The sequence below is a fragment of the Netta rufina genome, assembly GCF_964035555.1.
Source record: "Netta rufina genome assembly, chromosome: Z".
In the NCBI taxonomy this organism is placed as follows: Eukaryota; Metazoa; Chordata; class Aves; order Anseriformes; family Anatidae; genus Netta; species Netta rufina.
Genome location: NC_140126.1, coordinates 60,096,007 through 60,113,880, shown reverse-complemented (window position 1 = coordinate 60,113,880; position 17,874 = coordinate 60,096,007). Strand labels below are relative to the sequence as shown.

The following is a 17,874-nucleotide window of genomic DNA, read 5'->3' as shown; positions in this document are numbered from 1 at the left end:
GCTTCCCACTTCAGGAAGTAGTTGTAGATCCTCTCAGAAAGGAAGTTTGCATTCAGTAAAACATGTTCCTGGAGACACAGTCCACCCTGTCCTATATATACCCCTTCTTTACCTTTCCTTAGGCTTGTCTATAAGCAAAACATTGAAAAAAGTTGAAAAGTGGAGGCATTTCCTTCCCCACTTTTTTGTTACATTATTACACATGAGGATTCAAAAGGTTAAATGAAAGATGCAGTGTCTTACATTACTTGTCTTACATGCAAAGGTAAAATTGTAGGGGGGATCACTTTGTAGGATGTATTTGGAATGTGGCAGTATAACTTCAAGAATATAACTACTATGAGGCAACGCTTCTTTCTGATAATGCACACATGTATGGTGGACCACTATTCATGTTTTGTGTTAAGACAGAAGTTATTTTAAAATGCATTAATAAATACTATTTTTGAGTGCCACTAAAAAGTGTTACAGTTAGGTGTGTTTCTTTTTACATAGAGGAAATGGCTACATATCTACGTTATGTAAGAAGGCTGGATTTTTTTGAAAAGCCAGACTATGACTATTTAAGAAAGCTCTTCACTGACTTACTTGATCGAAAAGGCTATGTGTTTGATTATGAATATGACTGGACTGGCAAACAGTTGGTGAGTATGATTAAGCTATTAATAAGATACTGTTTAATTGTTTGATCAGTTTTGAGCCACTGTTAGTCTTGAGTATTAGAATATGAGTACATCTTAGGGCAGCTAATTAGAGTTGTGAACACGTATGACAAACACATTTTCTATTGCATTTTGAAATGTAATATTCAATGCATTTTTGAAAGTGTTTTAGTTTGACACGCTTCGTATCGAGTCTCTTTCCAAGCATACTTCTAATATCCAATAAAACCTCTCTTCAGTCTAAAATGAGATAGGAATAGGAATTTAGACTGCTTTCTGAGTTGAAGAAAGCTTAAAACTCTGCAAGTGATTATTGTCATTGTTTGTATTTTCTTCATTTATGAGCTTTCTTACTCCAAATATTTTTAGAACATAAAGCAGTCACTTCTCTGACACATATTCCAGATATTTAGCTTTTCATTTTGAAGAAACTCTTTTTTTTTTTTTTTCTTTTCTTTGTGAGTTACTCTATTGAAATGAGATGTGGGATATCAGCTTCCATCAAAGGGAAGACACATAACTTTTGCATTTTCTGTGGAAGTTGCAGAAAATACTGTGTTTATATTCTTTAAAGAAATGGTAAAAAGTGAATTTTTCAAGATGTTAGAGCTTTTCTTGCTTCTTCTAATAAATAGGAGAAGGGTTGTGTATGCAAGTTGCACAATTTCAGTTTATACATTTTACCCTGACGTGTGACAAGTGTGACACCTTGAAAGAATTGTGGGATTTTATTGCTAAATATTTTTTCAGTGTTTAACGTTAAAAATTACATTAAGCTTCTTTTCAGATTGTCAGCAAAATACCCCGTAAACAAATGCTAACTGCAGAAAATAGTAGCTTAAATCCTCTCAGAAAAAAATATCATCTGATAATACTCAGAATTGCTCATGCATGAAATTGTGTAAGACTTGGCTTGCTTTTTTCTTTCTGCTATTGGCAAATACCTTGTGACAGTTTTGCTTTAATTTTACAGTTTTAGATTATGGGAGACTGACAGATTTAAGGATTTATTTGGATTACAATTTAATAACTTTTGGTAAGACTTAGAAATTTATTTTTTTTACCAGTTGCTACATATTATTTATATTTATAGCCTACCCCATTGGGTTCAATGCATTTAGACACTGCATTGTCATCAAACAGAGAAGCTTATCAGCACAGAGATAAGATGCAACAATCCAAAAATCAGGTAAAATGCTTATGTAAGACTGCCAGCATTATGCTGACTTTTATCTAAAAATCTTTGCTATGTTCTTGTTACTTTTATTATAACTTCAAAGTGAAATTGACTCCAGGTTTATTTTTTTTCTTCAAGTAGGTCCTTGTTAATATATTTCATATCTGTAGACATTTCAACATTGTAATAAGTTACTTGTTTTGATGCTATAATATAATTTACCATGCATCAATATTGAATTTTCTCTCTGCTTAATTTTTTTTTTTATTTCTGTTTTTAATCACATTTTTCATTATCCTATATCATCTGTTGAGGTTTTAACATGCATTTCTAACATATTTACTTTTTTTTTTTTTTTTTTTTTAAAAACAGGATAATGACCAAGGTTGTAAACACATTAAGAAGCTAAATCTTTGACTATTTATCTAAGCTTAGTTACAGGGTTGTGTTAGTGGGCTTTATTCATTTTTTTATAAGGAATTTTTAGTTTAGATACTTTGTAACTTCTTTATGACATTTTTATTTTACTCTGTAGGTAATGTTGATATACAATTTATATAGGAATTGATTATGTAGTGCTTCTGTGCTTAAAAAAATAATTTATAATATTTTATAAGTGAATTGTTAATTTTTGGAATTTTTATTTTCATTTTGCCTATTTTCCTGATACATTCAAAAAAACATAGGCAACAGATCATAGAGCAGCTTGGAACTCACAGCAGGCCAATACACATCATTTGAAGGCTCATCTAGCTGCTGACAGACACGGTGGCTCGGTACAGGTATTTTCTGCTTCTTTGCTTGACTGATTGCTTTCACATTAGATAACATTAGTCTCCTTTAATGCATGGCAATGATTCCTGCTTACCTCTTAAGCTTGCTTTCCAATTATGTGCAGAATATACCTATTTTTCACTACTTAACAATTGCCAAACTGAAATTTAAACAGGTACAGAGAACGGTAGGTCTTTTTGTATGTGGAATATCTGCTGCATGCTTCTTACTAAAACGGAAAAAAATAGTCTAACACAACAGAATTATCTGTCCTTCTGAAGGAATATGTTCCTACATCAGTGTAACCAACTGAAGTTTTAACATTTGATATGTTACTTGGTTTAACTAGCAGCTAATACACTATTAACTTAGTTCATAATTGTTCAAGTCACACTTTATGTTCCTTAAGCAAACTGCAAATGAAAGCACTAATTACAGATTTTACTTAAACTTTAACAGCTACTTTTCTTCAAACACTAGGTGACTAGAAGAATGTTTACACAGTTATCCATAGAAAAATGAGTAGAAACCAACATATTTTCTTTATTAATTATACATAAAAATGTATACGTATATATATACATATATATATACAGATAAAATATAGAAATAAATATGCATATATATGAATAATAATGGATAAAATGTGTATATATATATATATATATATAAATAAAAATGGATATAAAAGTAATATTTATTATTCCTTTGTTTCCATCATCTTCAAAGAGCTTTATTTTCCTCATGTGCTCTAAACTTTATTTTTTGGTGTCTTGCTCTATGAACATACTCTGGGGTGGAATGGTTAGATGCTATATAAAAAATTCTAAATTGAATACAGAAGGATTCAGAATGCCAACTGCCAATCTGCATATACTTTTGAGCTTTTGGTCTGAAATGAAAATAAATTATTATGTAATGTGTTATTGGGAAAAAAATATATTTTCTTCACCTAATGCATTTTTGATTCTAAGAATAAAAGTTACATATGATTCTTTTGAAGTTTTATGTTTTGGAAAATCAATGTCAATGTTTGAAGAAAGAGTGCCAGTCCAGGGTAATGAAAACAATGCTGCAGTCTTAATGCTGTAATAATGAAGTGTCTTCTTCAACTGCTTGGAAATTTAATTTGAACATAACATCCTTCAAATTTTGCTGCCTTATGAACTACTGTTACACGTTGTGTAAGAAAGACTAATAGGTTATAATTACCACTGTGTATCAAGAAAAGTATAAAAATTGTTCTTAAGTTCCTAGTCACAAATATTTTGAAATGTTACTAGTATTATTAACTTGAAGATTATGGTTCTTTCAATAACATCAATTTTAAAGATAGTCATACATCCTTTGAGAACAGTATAGCATGTGGAATCAAAATTAAATCTGGAGTTGTGTCTTCCAAAATTATTACATTTCTTAAGTTTTTAATCTTTTATGCTAGAAAACTTTAAACTTACTAACCTTCAGTTAATAGTTTTTTTTTTTTTTTTTAAATTGTATGTTACTTCCCTGAAATGCCGGTTGTCTGCGTTTCTGTAAAAATACTTTTTTTTTTTTTTTTTTTTTTTTTGCCAAACAATATGGGTATTCTGAGTTCAGATAATGTAGATCACTTGAGAATAAACAGTTACCGATTAAAAACAGCAATGTGCAAAACTGCAACCATTTGTTCCATCTATGAAGATCATGTTGTTCAGAAGGGTGTTTTCAAGCCAGCTGAATTGATTTTTAATGTACAAATGGTCATGCTTCCTTATTAAAAGCAGATATAAAACCATGTAGTATAGTCAATTTAGTTTTGAAGTTTGAGCCCTTGAGTGTTGTCAAATATAACACAGATACTGGGTATATATGTTGTCAAATATCTTTATTGTAAGATATACTAACCAAGTATATCTAATATCTAATACTAACCAAGTCATGCTAGTGAGTTGGACCATTAGCTAGCTAGTTTATCTAGATTCCTAATTGCCCTCAATAAGCCAAATTTTAAAAGTGCCAGGCACAATTGTTCAAAGTAAGGTTGTGACTCTTGGAGGTGAAACTGAATTGTGGGTTTTGTTATTTTTTCTTTTCTGTGTCATCAGTGAGTCATTACATATCTTTGAGATCAGTTGTATGCAGAATTACCAGATTTTCTTCAAGATATTAAAATCTCGTGGCAGAGAACTTCCTTTTAAAGAAAGACATCAAAAATGTTGGTACACTGCCACTACAAGTTTCAGTTATTGTCATCTATGGGATCCTTTTGTAGTAGGTTATTTAAGCGTGTTAATGATTCCTCAGTATTACATAATAAATCGAAGTGTACCGTCTGTTGGAGTGTGCATATGTATCTTAGTACATGTGCTAATATTCTCAGTAATGATGTTCAGTTGGAAGCATTCAGGTTCTAAATGGTTTGATAATTAACAGTATTTTTTTTGTTTGTTTGTTTGTTTTTGTTTTTTTGTGGGGGTATAAATTTAAGTAATCTTAGACTATCTAGGCCTGTGTCACTGTTAATGTGCCTAATGCATCTAATTTAGCTTTGTAGGATCAGTTCATGTGAAAAGTTGAAATATTACTAGCAAACTGAATTGTAAAAGGAAGATGTCCAGAAATGGCCCTTTCTTCTGCTTATCTGTGTTTGGAATTAGATGTAAATGCAGTAGCATCACAGTCTATCTTTGTAGTTTCTGTAGCCTTAGTAATGAAAGCAACTTCTTATACCTCCCAGCAATTCACTCAGCAACGTATTATCTTTATTTTGTGGATTTTCCTCACTTACCAAAAACAGTAGTTGTATAATACTGGATTATTTCCTTCTCTACATGAACTCCAAACTTCTTATACACTCAAAGACTGTAGTCATCAGAACAGAATCATCTAGGCTGAAAGAGACCATCAAGATCAAGACCAACCATCAGCCTGACATACTGACTCCCATCGCTAAACCATGTTCCCTAGTGCCATATTCATATGTCTTTTAAATACCTCCAAGAGTTGTGACTCCACCACTTCTGTGGGCAGCCTATTCCAATCCTTAGCCACCTTCTCCATTAAGAAATTCTTCCTATATTCCAATCTAAATCTCCCCTGGTGCAATTTGAGATCATTTCCTCGTGCCCTATCACTTGGCACCTGAGAAAAGAGGCCAACACTCTCCTCATTGTAACCTCCTTTCAGGTAGTTGTAGAGAAGGATGAGGTCTCCCCTCAGACTAATTATCCAGACTATACAACCCCAGTTGCCTTGGTCTATCCTTGTTTTCTTGTCCCTTCACCGGCTTTGTTGCTCTTTTGTGAACACATTCCTGCAACTCAATATTTTTCTTGCAGCGATGGATCCCAAACTGAACACAGTAGTCTAGCTGCAGTCTCACCAATGCTGCATAGAAGGTTACAACCACTTCCTTAGTCGTAATGGCCACACAATTTCTGATCCAGGCCAGGTTGCCCTTGGTCTTCATGGCCAGCTAGGCTCACTGGTGGTTCATGTTCAGATGGCTGTTGAACAGCTGACCCATGTCCTTTTCTGCTGTGCAACATTGCAACCACTTTTCCCCAAGCCTATACCACTGAATGGGGTTATTACAACACAAATGCAGTACCTGCCACTTACCCTTGTTGAATGTTCATGCAACTGGACACATCCCATTGATGTGGTCTATCCACATTCCTCTGCAAAACCTTTCTGCTGTCAAGCAGATCAACAGTCCTGCCTAAGTATCATCTGTGAATTTACTGAGGGAGCACTCAATGCTCTCATCCATGTCATTAATATAAATGTTAAACAAAACTGGACCCAAGACTGAGCCCTGGAGAACACCATACTGACTGCTGGTAAACTATTGAAAGAGGCTTGTTGAGCACTTCCCCCCACCTCTTTCAGTACCCTTGGATAAATCTCATCTGTCCCATAGACTTGTGAACATTCAAAACATGGAGGAGGTCATTTACAATTTCCCATTGAATTATAGGAGCTTCATCTTACTCTGTCACTATCTTCCAACTCAGGGGCCTGTGTACCCTGAGAATGATCGGCCTTACTAATAAAGACTGAGGCAAAGAACGCATTAAGTACCTCAGCCTTAGCCTTAGGCATTGTGAAGCTTTTAGTTGCTTATAGAATATTTCATGTACCTCATTATCCTGGTTAATATAGCAATATGTTAGATGAAACAAATCAGTTTGCCTAAGCTTTTTTGAATGATAAAGGCAGTGCCAATTATTTTCATTCTTTTATCTGGATAGATTCTGAAAGTAAAATATATCATTCTATAGTATCGTTAATAATAATTTCATGCTTAGGCATGAAAGACAACTTTGTTTTTTGAAGAGTGAAGAATTCAGTTACTGAGAGTTGTAATAAAATGAAGGATTATTTTCTGTGTCTTCTTGACAGTAGGCTGATTTGTTTTATGAGAGAATTTGACTGATTTTTGAACATAAGCAAGTAAAAGTTTAGTTTATGTGTATGCCTATTCAAAACAAAGCATAGGGCTAGCCTGATTTACTTTTACTATTTGGGGAATTGATATTTAGGCTTAATTTTGTCTTAATTTAACTGGCCCTTATTAAGTTTCTAAAGAAGCATACATGTACATGCAAGAAACTAATCTTCCACAATTATTATGGCTTATCATTAGATAGTGGGTCTAATTTTCTTTTTTGTCTTGTGGTGTAGAGGACGGTAAGAAACTGTGATTCATACACTTTTTTATATAAGTGCTCTTCAATTGAACTTTCAAAGACCAATTTAATTTGTATGAACTAAATTTAAATCAAGATAAGATCTGTTATCACAATGCTTAGTTGGTTTAGATTTCTAGTTCAGTAGTTAATTTCCAATTTGCATACAAATGAGTAGTTTAACTTCATCCTTAACATTGAAACAAAATTTGAACCTTAGTTTTAAATAATAGTTTTCAGAAACCTCTGTCTGTTACTGTTCATGGGAAAAAAAAAACCAAACACAAAACATCTAGTTCTTGTTAACAAAATGTTTACATAAAAAAGATAACTTTAATATCTACAGTAGTATACAAATTTATTATGAGATGAATTGTGCCTTAATGGATCATCAGACTATGGAGGAAATCTGGTCCAATTCTACTCATAAGTAAAGAAATGAAAATAAAACTTTCTCTTTAAACACTATTAGTTTTGTGTACTCTTTCCCCTCATTTCCTAAAGTTTCAGCCTTTTTTTGTGAAACCAGAAAGATTCTTCTTCGTGCCTTATTGACGGTACACCAAAAAAAAATTTGGTGTACCATACCTTTACTGCATGAGTTGTCTTCCAGATGTCTTCCAGACTTAGTCTTGCTTAATTTTGTTGGATTCCTATATTTTTCTTCCTGTGTTGAGCTGATTTTTTTGACTCTTAGTAGGTAGCCTATGAGAGAAAAGTCTATGATTGGTCTAACTTAAGAGCCCATGTGCCAGGATTGGTAGTGAAATTGCTTCATTTACCCTGTATTATTAATCTTTTGACAAATGCATTTTTTGGTCAGATACTAAGATATTTTACTGTTAATTTAAATACTGACTTATTTACTAACATCACAAGGAATTTATAGCATTGTAGCTTATTTTAGCAAGCTACAGAACTTAGGACTGTAAAATCACACTCTTTTAGCCTTACTGATGCTGGAATGAGAACATTCCTACATTTTTCTCGAGCCCTACCAATTAAATGAGTTTATTAATGCTTAAGTAATTAAGTTTGATTAAGTTTGCACATTTTACTGCTGCAGTTGTGTTAATTCTAAGATTTTCATCTTAGACCTTTCCTAGATCTATCATCTACAGTAGTAGACTAGAACGAAACTCAGGGTGTTTGTGAGTCTTGAGAAACATGATTTGCGATTTTTTAGGCTATGAATATCCTTTGGTTCACTTATGTCTTCAGAGGCTGCATCTCTTTCCAGAAATACGAAGATTGTTTTCCTCCCATCTAAACCAAGATTTACAGTATGCCATTATATTTTATTATATTTGGATGCATGTTTGCTGGATGTATATGTATTACGTATATAGAAAGAAATGAGCTCTTGTTGTCTTTGAGCCTCCAGAGAAATCACCCGGAGGGAGGTAGGACAGTCTCTTGGTAGTCCTGGTGCAAAGGTTTCTATAAAGTTTCTTAGAGAAAACTGTATTCTTAAATTGATTAAAAACAAAACAACAGCAAAGCCCAACAACAAAAAAGGAAGACAAATGCTATCTTCAAAAAGAAGAAAGACTTCTCCCATTAAAGGAAATAACTGTCAGGAAATAGTGTTCAGTTTTGGAGTTAGTATGAAGACTTCAAAGAAAAGAATCACCAAACAGGTTGTTATAGCTTCAAAAGTGCCTCTGCATCCTCTTTTTTAAGCACATAAGCTTATTGGGAAACCCTGAAAATAACTTTGTTCATCATTACCATATGGCATTTCATTGACCCAAGCAGATTATTATTACTTTTTTAAAGTTGCAGTCACCTTTGATCATAATGACTTCAGCTGTGGTTTAAAAAGTTAAACAAGACAAACAACAAAAACAGAATCAACCCTGTCAGAAACAGGGAGAATTTTTTTTTTTATGAGCTGCTCAAATCTTGCAAATGTTCTTTTAAGCATTGACAGAAGAGGTTCCGAAGAGACTGGTAGAGTTGTTGACAAAGGCTGATACAGAACAACCACAAATCTCAAACTAGAGCAGCAAATCTTTTTTTTTGTTTGTTTTTTGTTTTTGTTTTTGTTTTTGAACGATTTGAATGTTTTCATTTGCTTTTTGTAGGAAAAGAGAAAAAATCTTAGTTATAGCAAATACCCTGCTATTTGGTCCAGAGAATGTCTAGACTGTTTTTTCCTTTTCTGATGAGTGCTCTTTGAGGTACAGTTGAAGGACACAGAGGAACCAGAATGCACTAAAGAAGGAGACATAGGGGAAGACTGACTAAATTGCTATCAGAAAACGGCCTGGTGCCTTCCATTAAGGCTCTTAAGAGACATGAGGAAGACCAGCAAGCCTGATGAGCAGCATTGCTTTGCTTAGTCCACTCTATTTGAATGTCATGTAGATGTATGTTACACTATGTTTCATGTCTTTTAGATATGAAAAAGGCAGAAAGTCGGGGATGCAGGAATAACAGTAGGAATGGATACATTATTGTAATTAAAAGACTTATGGAATTAACAAAATTGAGTTTTGAAGATGTAACTTCAGAAATTCATAAATGTGTTTCTGGCACTAGCATAATTTCAGATATTTCTGGTGATTTCAGGTAGTAAGTTCAACAAATGGAGAATTGAACACGGATGACCCAACTGCGGGCCGTTCAAATGTACCCATCGCAACTCCTGCAGAAGTAGAAGTAACGGATGAAACAAAGTATGTTCTTCTTTCCGTATTCTTTAGATCTGGTCTTCTCAACTACTTCAAAATTTTTCTTGCTTAGTTACTCACAGAACATTGTCTAAGCTGAAAAGACACCGGTGAGTGGCAAAGTATTACGGTGCATTACTTAATTTTGGCTTTAAACATTTGAGTAATAGACCTTCCGTAGCTTTTGCTTTTTAGGCTCAGATTTTAATAACACATTTCCCTGTACTAGATAAGTGCATGCATTTTTTATATTTTATCTAATTTTGAAATATTTATTTTAACATAGTGTCTGACTACAAAAACATATCTATGAAAGATTTATAATTCTTTCTGTGTATTGTATCTGATTCTCTTTTTTCCCTTACTCTCTTTCTGTATAGCTGCGAGAAAGTGTTGAACATGTGGTGAGTTCTACAGCACAGGCAGGCAGAAATAGCTCCAAGGACTATTCTTCTTATTTTGCTTAAAACTCATTTCAGAGGACTTTAAAATAATAAGTCCAATTGGAACTCATAAAACATTTTGAGTATCATTCAACAACTAACTGTTTTTACAAACAGATAGCCACCTTGATAAGCTATTTTGCCTGCTTCAGATCTTGCTTGTTCAAGTTTTGTAGTCTGTGGTGTGCCTTGTTCAATTATTTTTAGTGGGTAGTACAATATTTTTGCTACGCTGTTTTGGAGGGATAGAAGTTGTTTTCAGGTGTTATAACATTCAGCTAGTGTTTTAGCATCTAGAAAATAACTCACATGAACAAGCAATAAATGCTATATGATGTTTGAGCTTTGCCCATTACCTCTGTATAAACAGTATTTACCAAAATAATAGTCTTTGACAACTTGCTAGCTAACTACCAAAGCATTATTTCAGGGTACCTTAGAATTACAATGGAATTAAAGGGGAAAACACTAATGTCTGTTAACACAAGATGGCTAATATATATATATACATATTTTAGTAGTAAAGTCAAACCTGTAAGGCAGTGCAGAAAAAAAAGTTTCTGATAGATAAAGGCAGGATAACTTTCAAGGTACTTGATTGTATAATTGTTCTTGGAATAGAATTTCAGAAGGGTATGGATCCAGCTGATTACAGAGCTGCAGAAGCATGTAGCAGAAAAATCTAGTGAGCATTCATTAGTAGAATTTGTTTTCTAGAGCCCACTTTGCAAATTTTTAAGCAACCATAAAATTCATAAAGTACAAATTTTTATTGAAGTGATTGTTCTGTATGGTTTAGTTTTAATATATATGATTTATGTGCATAAGTAGTTAAAAATAGTGAATAGCAGTTTTTGGCTTATTGTCACACTTTTTGCTCTATCTTTCTATTGAGCACTGAGAAGACCAGTTCTTTATTTGCAGTCTTTACAGAGTGCTGGACTATTTTTATTTTTTCTCACAAGAATTTATTTTTCTTATTTGAAAACAAACAAAAAAAGGCCCAAAGTCTTGAATAACAAGAATGTTGGTAGGCTGCACATAGAGAAATTCCCAATTCCTTCCCTTTGAGTAAGTGCAGTGATAACCTTTATTGTACCCAGTGTATGTACACACAGGAAAGGATTAAATTTCCAAAGCTTTGGGTAATGTTCATCACAATTAAACGTATGTTTAATTATGTACAGGAAAAAAAGAAAATTCTCAGAAACTAGGTGCTGCCAGCTCAATTAAAAATGTAGAAATTAATTGTTCATTTGCTGTAATATGAATAATGGAGGGACAAACAAGCTGTCCTTGACTGTTTTTGACCTAGACTTACTGTTTTTTTTATATATGAAATGTCAGTTCTTAATATCCTACTTTACAGATTAATCTTCTTGTTCAGTAGGAAACAGAATATTAGTTTTCCAGTAATATCAGTTTAAACTGCAATTTCTTTGTTCGCTATTCTGTTAGAACTTTTCTTATACTTTGTCAGTAATTAAGGCACACATGTCCAAAATTGCCACCATACACCAATGTATACATTCTTTTCTCAGTAAGAATAATTCAGAAGGTTTCAGTAACTTTACATTTTAACATGTTTATTACAAACTTAATACAAAAAGCAGTTGAGGTATTTAAGCATCTATTTAGAGATGTAACACTGCTGAATCGTGTAAGGAAATGCAAGTATAGGTTCTTCATGTATATAGAAACTTTTTTTTTAAGGAGACATTGTTTCAGCAAAAGCGTATCACTCTGCCTTTTTTGTATTTTTTTTTCCCATCTGAAGATGTGAACAAAGTTAGTCCCTTGTTTTTATCTTCTGTATGTATAATTTCCTCATCCTCTGAGGACACAAACTTGAATGTTTTCCAGGAATGCTTCATTTTTTGTTCTAGATCTTTTCGTACTTTTAGAAGCTTAGTATGACTATATAGTGTTTTAAAATACTGAAGAAAGGGAACTTGCTTTGATGTGCTGTTTTAACTATGAATACAAATACTGCCTAGCTGAATTTTAGATCTGTTTCCATTTCAGTGGGATGCCGCAAATTAGAAAGGCTAAGATTTTTTCACTGAGCACTTTATTATTTTATTCATAGAACACTCCATTATTTGGTGTATTATTTATGTATGTACACACAAGGAGTGTAATATTTGAAGTCTATAGCTTGTCATCATTGTGCTTCTCAAATGTTGCTGTGCAACAGCAACCCCCTTAGAAGTGTGCCTATCTTAAATTAACTCACTTGTTTTTTTTTTTAAAAAGTAGCGTTCAGCCCTCTCTCAAGTGTTACTTATTAGAGTTGTAAAGCAGGAAGAAAATCAACCTGATCACTATACTGCCCTGACACTTGCCGATCTGAGCTTCTTCAGCTGGTCTTTCATTTATCATTGAGCAATTAGCATTTATTTCCATAACACTGTGCTAGACATCTTTGTCACAACAGTTGCTTCTCTAAAGCATACGTAACCAAAAGGCTTTGCCACAGGGGGACAGAGAAGGACAAACAGAAAAAACTGAGATAATCTCTGCTTTTTGCATCTCACATACTTTTAGTCACTTGAAGCACATACTAACAATTTTACAGTAAAGTGCTGTCACGTGCCAGGTGATAAATGCAAAAACACAGCTACAGAAACACAATTGAAAGCTGAAGTTGCTTTAGCATGTTCTGCTAGGGAGCAGTTGAAGTGACAGAGCGGAGGATAGTTAACAAAAAAAAGGTGTAAGGTTTGAAAAACAAATGGTAGTATGCATAATACTGAGACTGCTATCTTAGCTACTATCACAAAGGTCCCATTAGACTGTACAGAAAAGCAAGTCGTTTCAGTACTTTCATACATAGAACTTATACTGCCTACTAGTATATAAGTCACGCTGTATTTTATCCACAGAGAAAAAAGTTAGGAGTCATTAAATGCTTTCACAAAGAAAAGAGAAGTTTTCCTACAAGGAGATTTTTTGAAGTCTCATGCATGAATTTTCATGCATTTTTAATGCATATTGAATATTTGGTGAAGTTTGTGTTTTAGTACTAAATAATGCCCCTTCATCCTTTGTACATTTAAATTTGTCTTCAAGCAGTGTAAAATCTATACATGATAATGATGCCCTCTAGTGACAATATTTTTAAGAACAAGTCAGTATTTCTATTTTTGCACGATGCTCTTCAAGAAATGATACACTATGGATCTTTAACATCAAGGCTACATTTTTTTCATGAAGTAAATTGACAGCTTATTCTGAATTCCCGTAGTTCCATGTAAATGTGCATATATTCAAAAATGATATTTATTTGTTCTTAGAAGGTTTGACAGATTTAGCATTACTAGACTGTTAAGCATACAGTAAGTAGAAAGAATACTTATTTCAGTAAATGTTCAAAAAATACTGTGATTATAGTGCTCTGTGGAATTTATATTTCTTTAATACTTTCTACACACATCAGCAAGACATTAATTTTCCCCTACCGAATAACTGCATTTAGCATGATTAGTTAAATTCCGTGTACTGGAATACAGTTTAATAACTTCAGTCATTTTAAACTGATAGCTGCTAATAGAATACTCTTTATAACAATATTATGCAAAATCCAGCAGACAGAGTTTACGAAAGCAATGCTTTATGTTGGCTAAAGGTATCACTCTTGAATTCCCCATTACATGATTCTGTTCTCTGATTGACAGAAAAGAAGCAAACAAAACAAGCTATGGAGCAGGAATAAAAGGCAGTACAAGATTTTCAGCAAAGGATAGGTTAAAACAACTTGCTTGGGAAAAAAGGGAAAAAAAAAGTCCTTGAATTACACAGAGGGTCTAAGCAGTGTTAAACACTTAGGAAGTGTAAGCTGCTGTTACTTGGGACATTTTCCATTTAAACTAAATGTACTTAAAAGGTGATGAATTAAATTTCAAGGTTTGTTTTTCTAGAATTTGAGTTAACTGTCCAGCACAATTTCATCTTCCTATAGTTACTTATACAATATGTGCTCTTTGTAGTAACTATGAATCTACAAATTTTTTTGGTAAGCTTTCCTTGAGGCTTCCTAATGTGGAACAGGTGCAAACGTGATTTACTATCACAGTCCAGGTCAGCATTTCCTGACTTACAGGATCATAGAGTAATCCGCACTAAAAAAGGGAGGAACCAGTGTAAAATGCTTTGTTTTGATATGGTGTTTGTTGTGTATATACATATATATAAAATACTTGGGAAAAGATGGAGGTGAAAGAAGGATAAAGCTAGTTTGGACTCCACACATCTGCTTATAAATTCAGTAATAGCTTATGTAATAATGGATGCTAGTGGTTGTAAACAGCTGGTAAGGAAAAAGGCTAGCAGTTACTGGGAATTTCAGCTACAGTTGGTAGCCTTCAAGAGCAATTATGTCTCTCTCGTATGTTCTTTAAGGTAAATAATACAGTGTTATTTCTGGTAGCTATAAAAATATTATCTCTGCAGTTTCCCCTATTGAATTTTAATGTGGGTTTTCCTCTCCCTCAATAACAAATGTTTTTTTCTACTGAAAGTTACATAACTTTCAGAGCAGCCCTGGTCTGCCTCTGCCCACTGCTACCTTTTCAGTGACTGAGCAACAGGGTGCCATTGGATATTTTGAGAAGGTAACTTATGTCTCCACTTACTTTGGATGTTCTCACCCATTTTAGAACTTCATTTTTAGAACCCTATTCTCCTTGATTTTCAAATGCTTTTCCCTTTTCCCACATTCCAAATTAAGCTGTCAAGATTCCTTTTGAAGTTTAATGACATCTAATGCTTGGTGAACTTAAGGACTTGCAGATAAGCTGCTGATACGGTAAATCTGTAGTTTTCACTTTGTTGTATTCAATAGCTTGAGAAAAATATCAATATTTAGTATAGTATATAGCACTGCAATTGATAATTGAGTAACCAAACAGCACAACTAACAGTGGCAAAATCTGCCATTTAAAATGCCTGCATGTTCAGTTTTGATTATAATTAAACTATTATGAATACTTTCCTAAGTCAAGGCTTTAATTTCAGAATGATAGTCATGAGCTAGGAGTTGCTTAAAATAAGCTAGACTACCATGAAATGTAGATGAAAGGTTTTATTTGTGTATTCGTTGCTTTCATCTAGTTTTTCAAAAATGTTTCCTGGACTCCTTCAGTCTTCCTCACAAACTTCCTTCAATCCTTTTTCCTCTTGTAGTGTTTTCGTAGTTACTTTCAGACTTAGTCACTTTCTGCTAAGTGGAATTGGCAGTATTTATCAGTTTCAATTTTAGTTTCCTTCATGTGTGCAATGAAGCAGAGCAAAGAATGTCAGTATACTTTAATACACTTAAAGCTGTGATTCTCACTGCAGTGCTATCATCACAGTAATTAACTGGAGTATTAATTTTGTCACTGATGAAAATAGTTTTCTAAAATATTTTGGGGAGTAGCTCTGGGGAGGCTTTTCTAAGTTCAGGTTGACAAAAGAAGCTCAAGGTGGGTTCCTGTATTAGGCATGGTAGAGTCTTAAGTGCCCAGTTCAGGTAATGCAAACTGAAGATAAGCTTAAGCTTGTGCTTGTCATATTAACAGTTAATGTGAAAAAGTGTTCAGGTAACAGAACATTACTTATTTTTACAAATGCATTTTTAAGTCAGTCTGTAATGCCCATGTCTTTGATACCTTCACACAATACTCTGGATTCACTACCTATTTTTATTATAGCTTTTTTCCTTTGACAGACCTTGTTTTGTCAACAGTAACTCTCTTTGTTTTTCACAAATAAATCAACCACATACTTAGAACTTAATTTATTCCTTGTGGAGGTCATTATAACTGAGCTACATACTTCAAGTGAAACAAAATGCCAACAGTTTTGGGGCTTCTTTTTAAATTATATGTAACTCATGTTACACCTGCAGGTGCTGCTGTTTTTTCAAGCGAAGAAGAAGGAAAACCATTCAGCACCAGAAATGACTAGAGCCACGCAGAACATGGGAAATTGCTTATTTGTTCAGTTGCTGTCTTGCGATCCTGAAAAAAAACAAGAAGACACAAAAAGAAAAAACAAACAAACAAACAAAAACCACAATAAACAAAAACACCTCTGTAATGACTACACGTTTTCCAAGGACTCCCTTCAAAACAATGAAAGACTTCTGTGTTTTGTAGGTTCTCCTACATCTGTGTTTTGTTTCTTGAATTCATCTCTTCTGAAAGCTTTAAGGTTTTGTGACTTTGTTGACTATCAACAAATGGACCAATGAAATGGTAGAAATGACCACTTTCTACAGCAAAACTAAACTTCAGAAGTATTTCTCCCATCCTAGAATGTACTAGTGGTGAAGAAGTAGTAGCTGAAGACACATGTCACAAATCTGGTATTTGAGTCTGTAACAGCATATCAAAAGCAGTTTTGAAAAAAAAATGCAGAAGAAAAATATAAATGCACAGCCATTTAGAAAAAAAAAAAAATCCTGCATTGACTCCCACTGCCTAACCCTGGTACTGTAGCCAAATTATGTCAGCATTAATTCCTCTCTCTGTTAATGTGGTACAGTCACTGTCCAGAGATGCTGAGGAGGTTGACAATTAGCTAATGACAGTTGTCTAAATGCTGATGATGCTAATGAACGGAAAGTATTTCCTGTAGCTTCTGGGTTTGGAAACCTGCTTTTGTTATGCTTATATGCTTGCTATTGCAGTATAGCAGAAATGACAAGAGCATTTGTACAAAGAATACAGAAATTTGTATTATGTAACATTGCTTCAAGTAATGTTAGTAAGATAGAAGTTACCTTCACAAGAGAGGATCTACATAGGAATTATAAAAGGAGAAATAAATGTGAATATGGTTAAAGCAAAGTTGATATTAAAGCCCATGTGTTCGCTAAGGTAACTGCTGATTGACAACATCTTCAACTTGAAAATATGGATGTGCCATGTAATGTTAGAGATATGCTTGTAAATTACTTTTCTGTTTGATTTAGAAGAGAAAGACAATAGAATTGTGTTAGGCTTTTCTCTTCTCTGCATACTAGCCCCAACAGCCAAATTTTTTTTTTTTTTTTTTTTTTTTTTTTCCTGGAATTTTTTAATACTTCAGTGTGTAGCATTGCTAGTACAATAGGATGACAAGGATGGGTCAGGTACTTTTCCCACAGTCCAATGAAGTGCCTGCAATATGAACAAACCAGCACTTTTGTAGACAAGACAGCCCATTTTATATTGTCTTTTAAAGAAAATACATGCTTTATTTAAAGCCATAATGACAGAGGTGTGCTTTTGTCATGTTTAGCTGCTAGTTACTTTAAGAAAGGGTATAAAAGATTGAAGTGACTAGACAGATTTGTTGACCAAAAATCAGATTAATTATCTCCATGATTTTAAAGTTCTTCTAAAGCTAACTAGTGATTTCTGTGTGTGTGTGTGTGTGTGTATGTGTCCACAGATGCCTTTTGGCATACATATTTATTTTAAACTGTTTTGTGGTAACATTTAA

The 17,874-nt window shown here is 33.5% G+C and overlaps 1 protein-coding gene across 1 annotated transcript in view; it reads left to right on the top strand.

Moving 5' to 3' along the window:
• CSNK1G3 (casein kinase 1 gamma 3) overlaps positions 1-16,735 on the top strand; it is a 72,011-nt gene extending 55,276 nt beyond the window's left edge. Inside the window, exons 11-16 of the mRNA XM_084305782.1 lie at positions 496-644; positions 1,756-1,851; positions 2,526-2,621; positions 9,861-9,967; positions 10,342-10,365; positions 16,295-16,735. Coding sequence (XP_084161908.1) covers positions 496-644; positions 1,756-1,851; positions 2,526-2,621; positions 9,861-9,967; positions 10,342-10,365; positions 16,295-16,349 — 527 coding nt within the window. The 3' untranslated portion in view covers positions 16,350-16,735. The remainder of the gene's footprint in view (positions 1-495; positions 645-1,755; positions 1,852-2,525; positions 2,622-9,860; positions 9,968-10,341; positions 10,366-16,294) is intronic.
• The last annotated feature ends 1,139 nt before the right edge of the window (positions 16,736-17,874 follow it).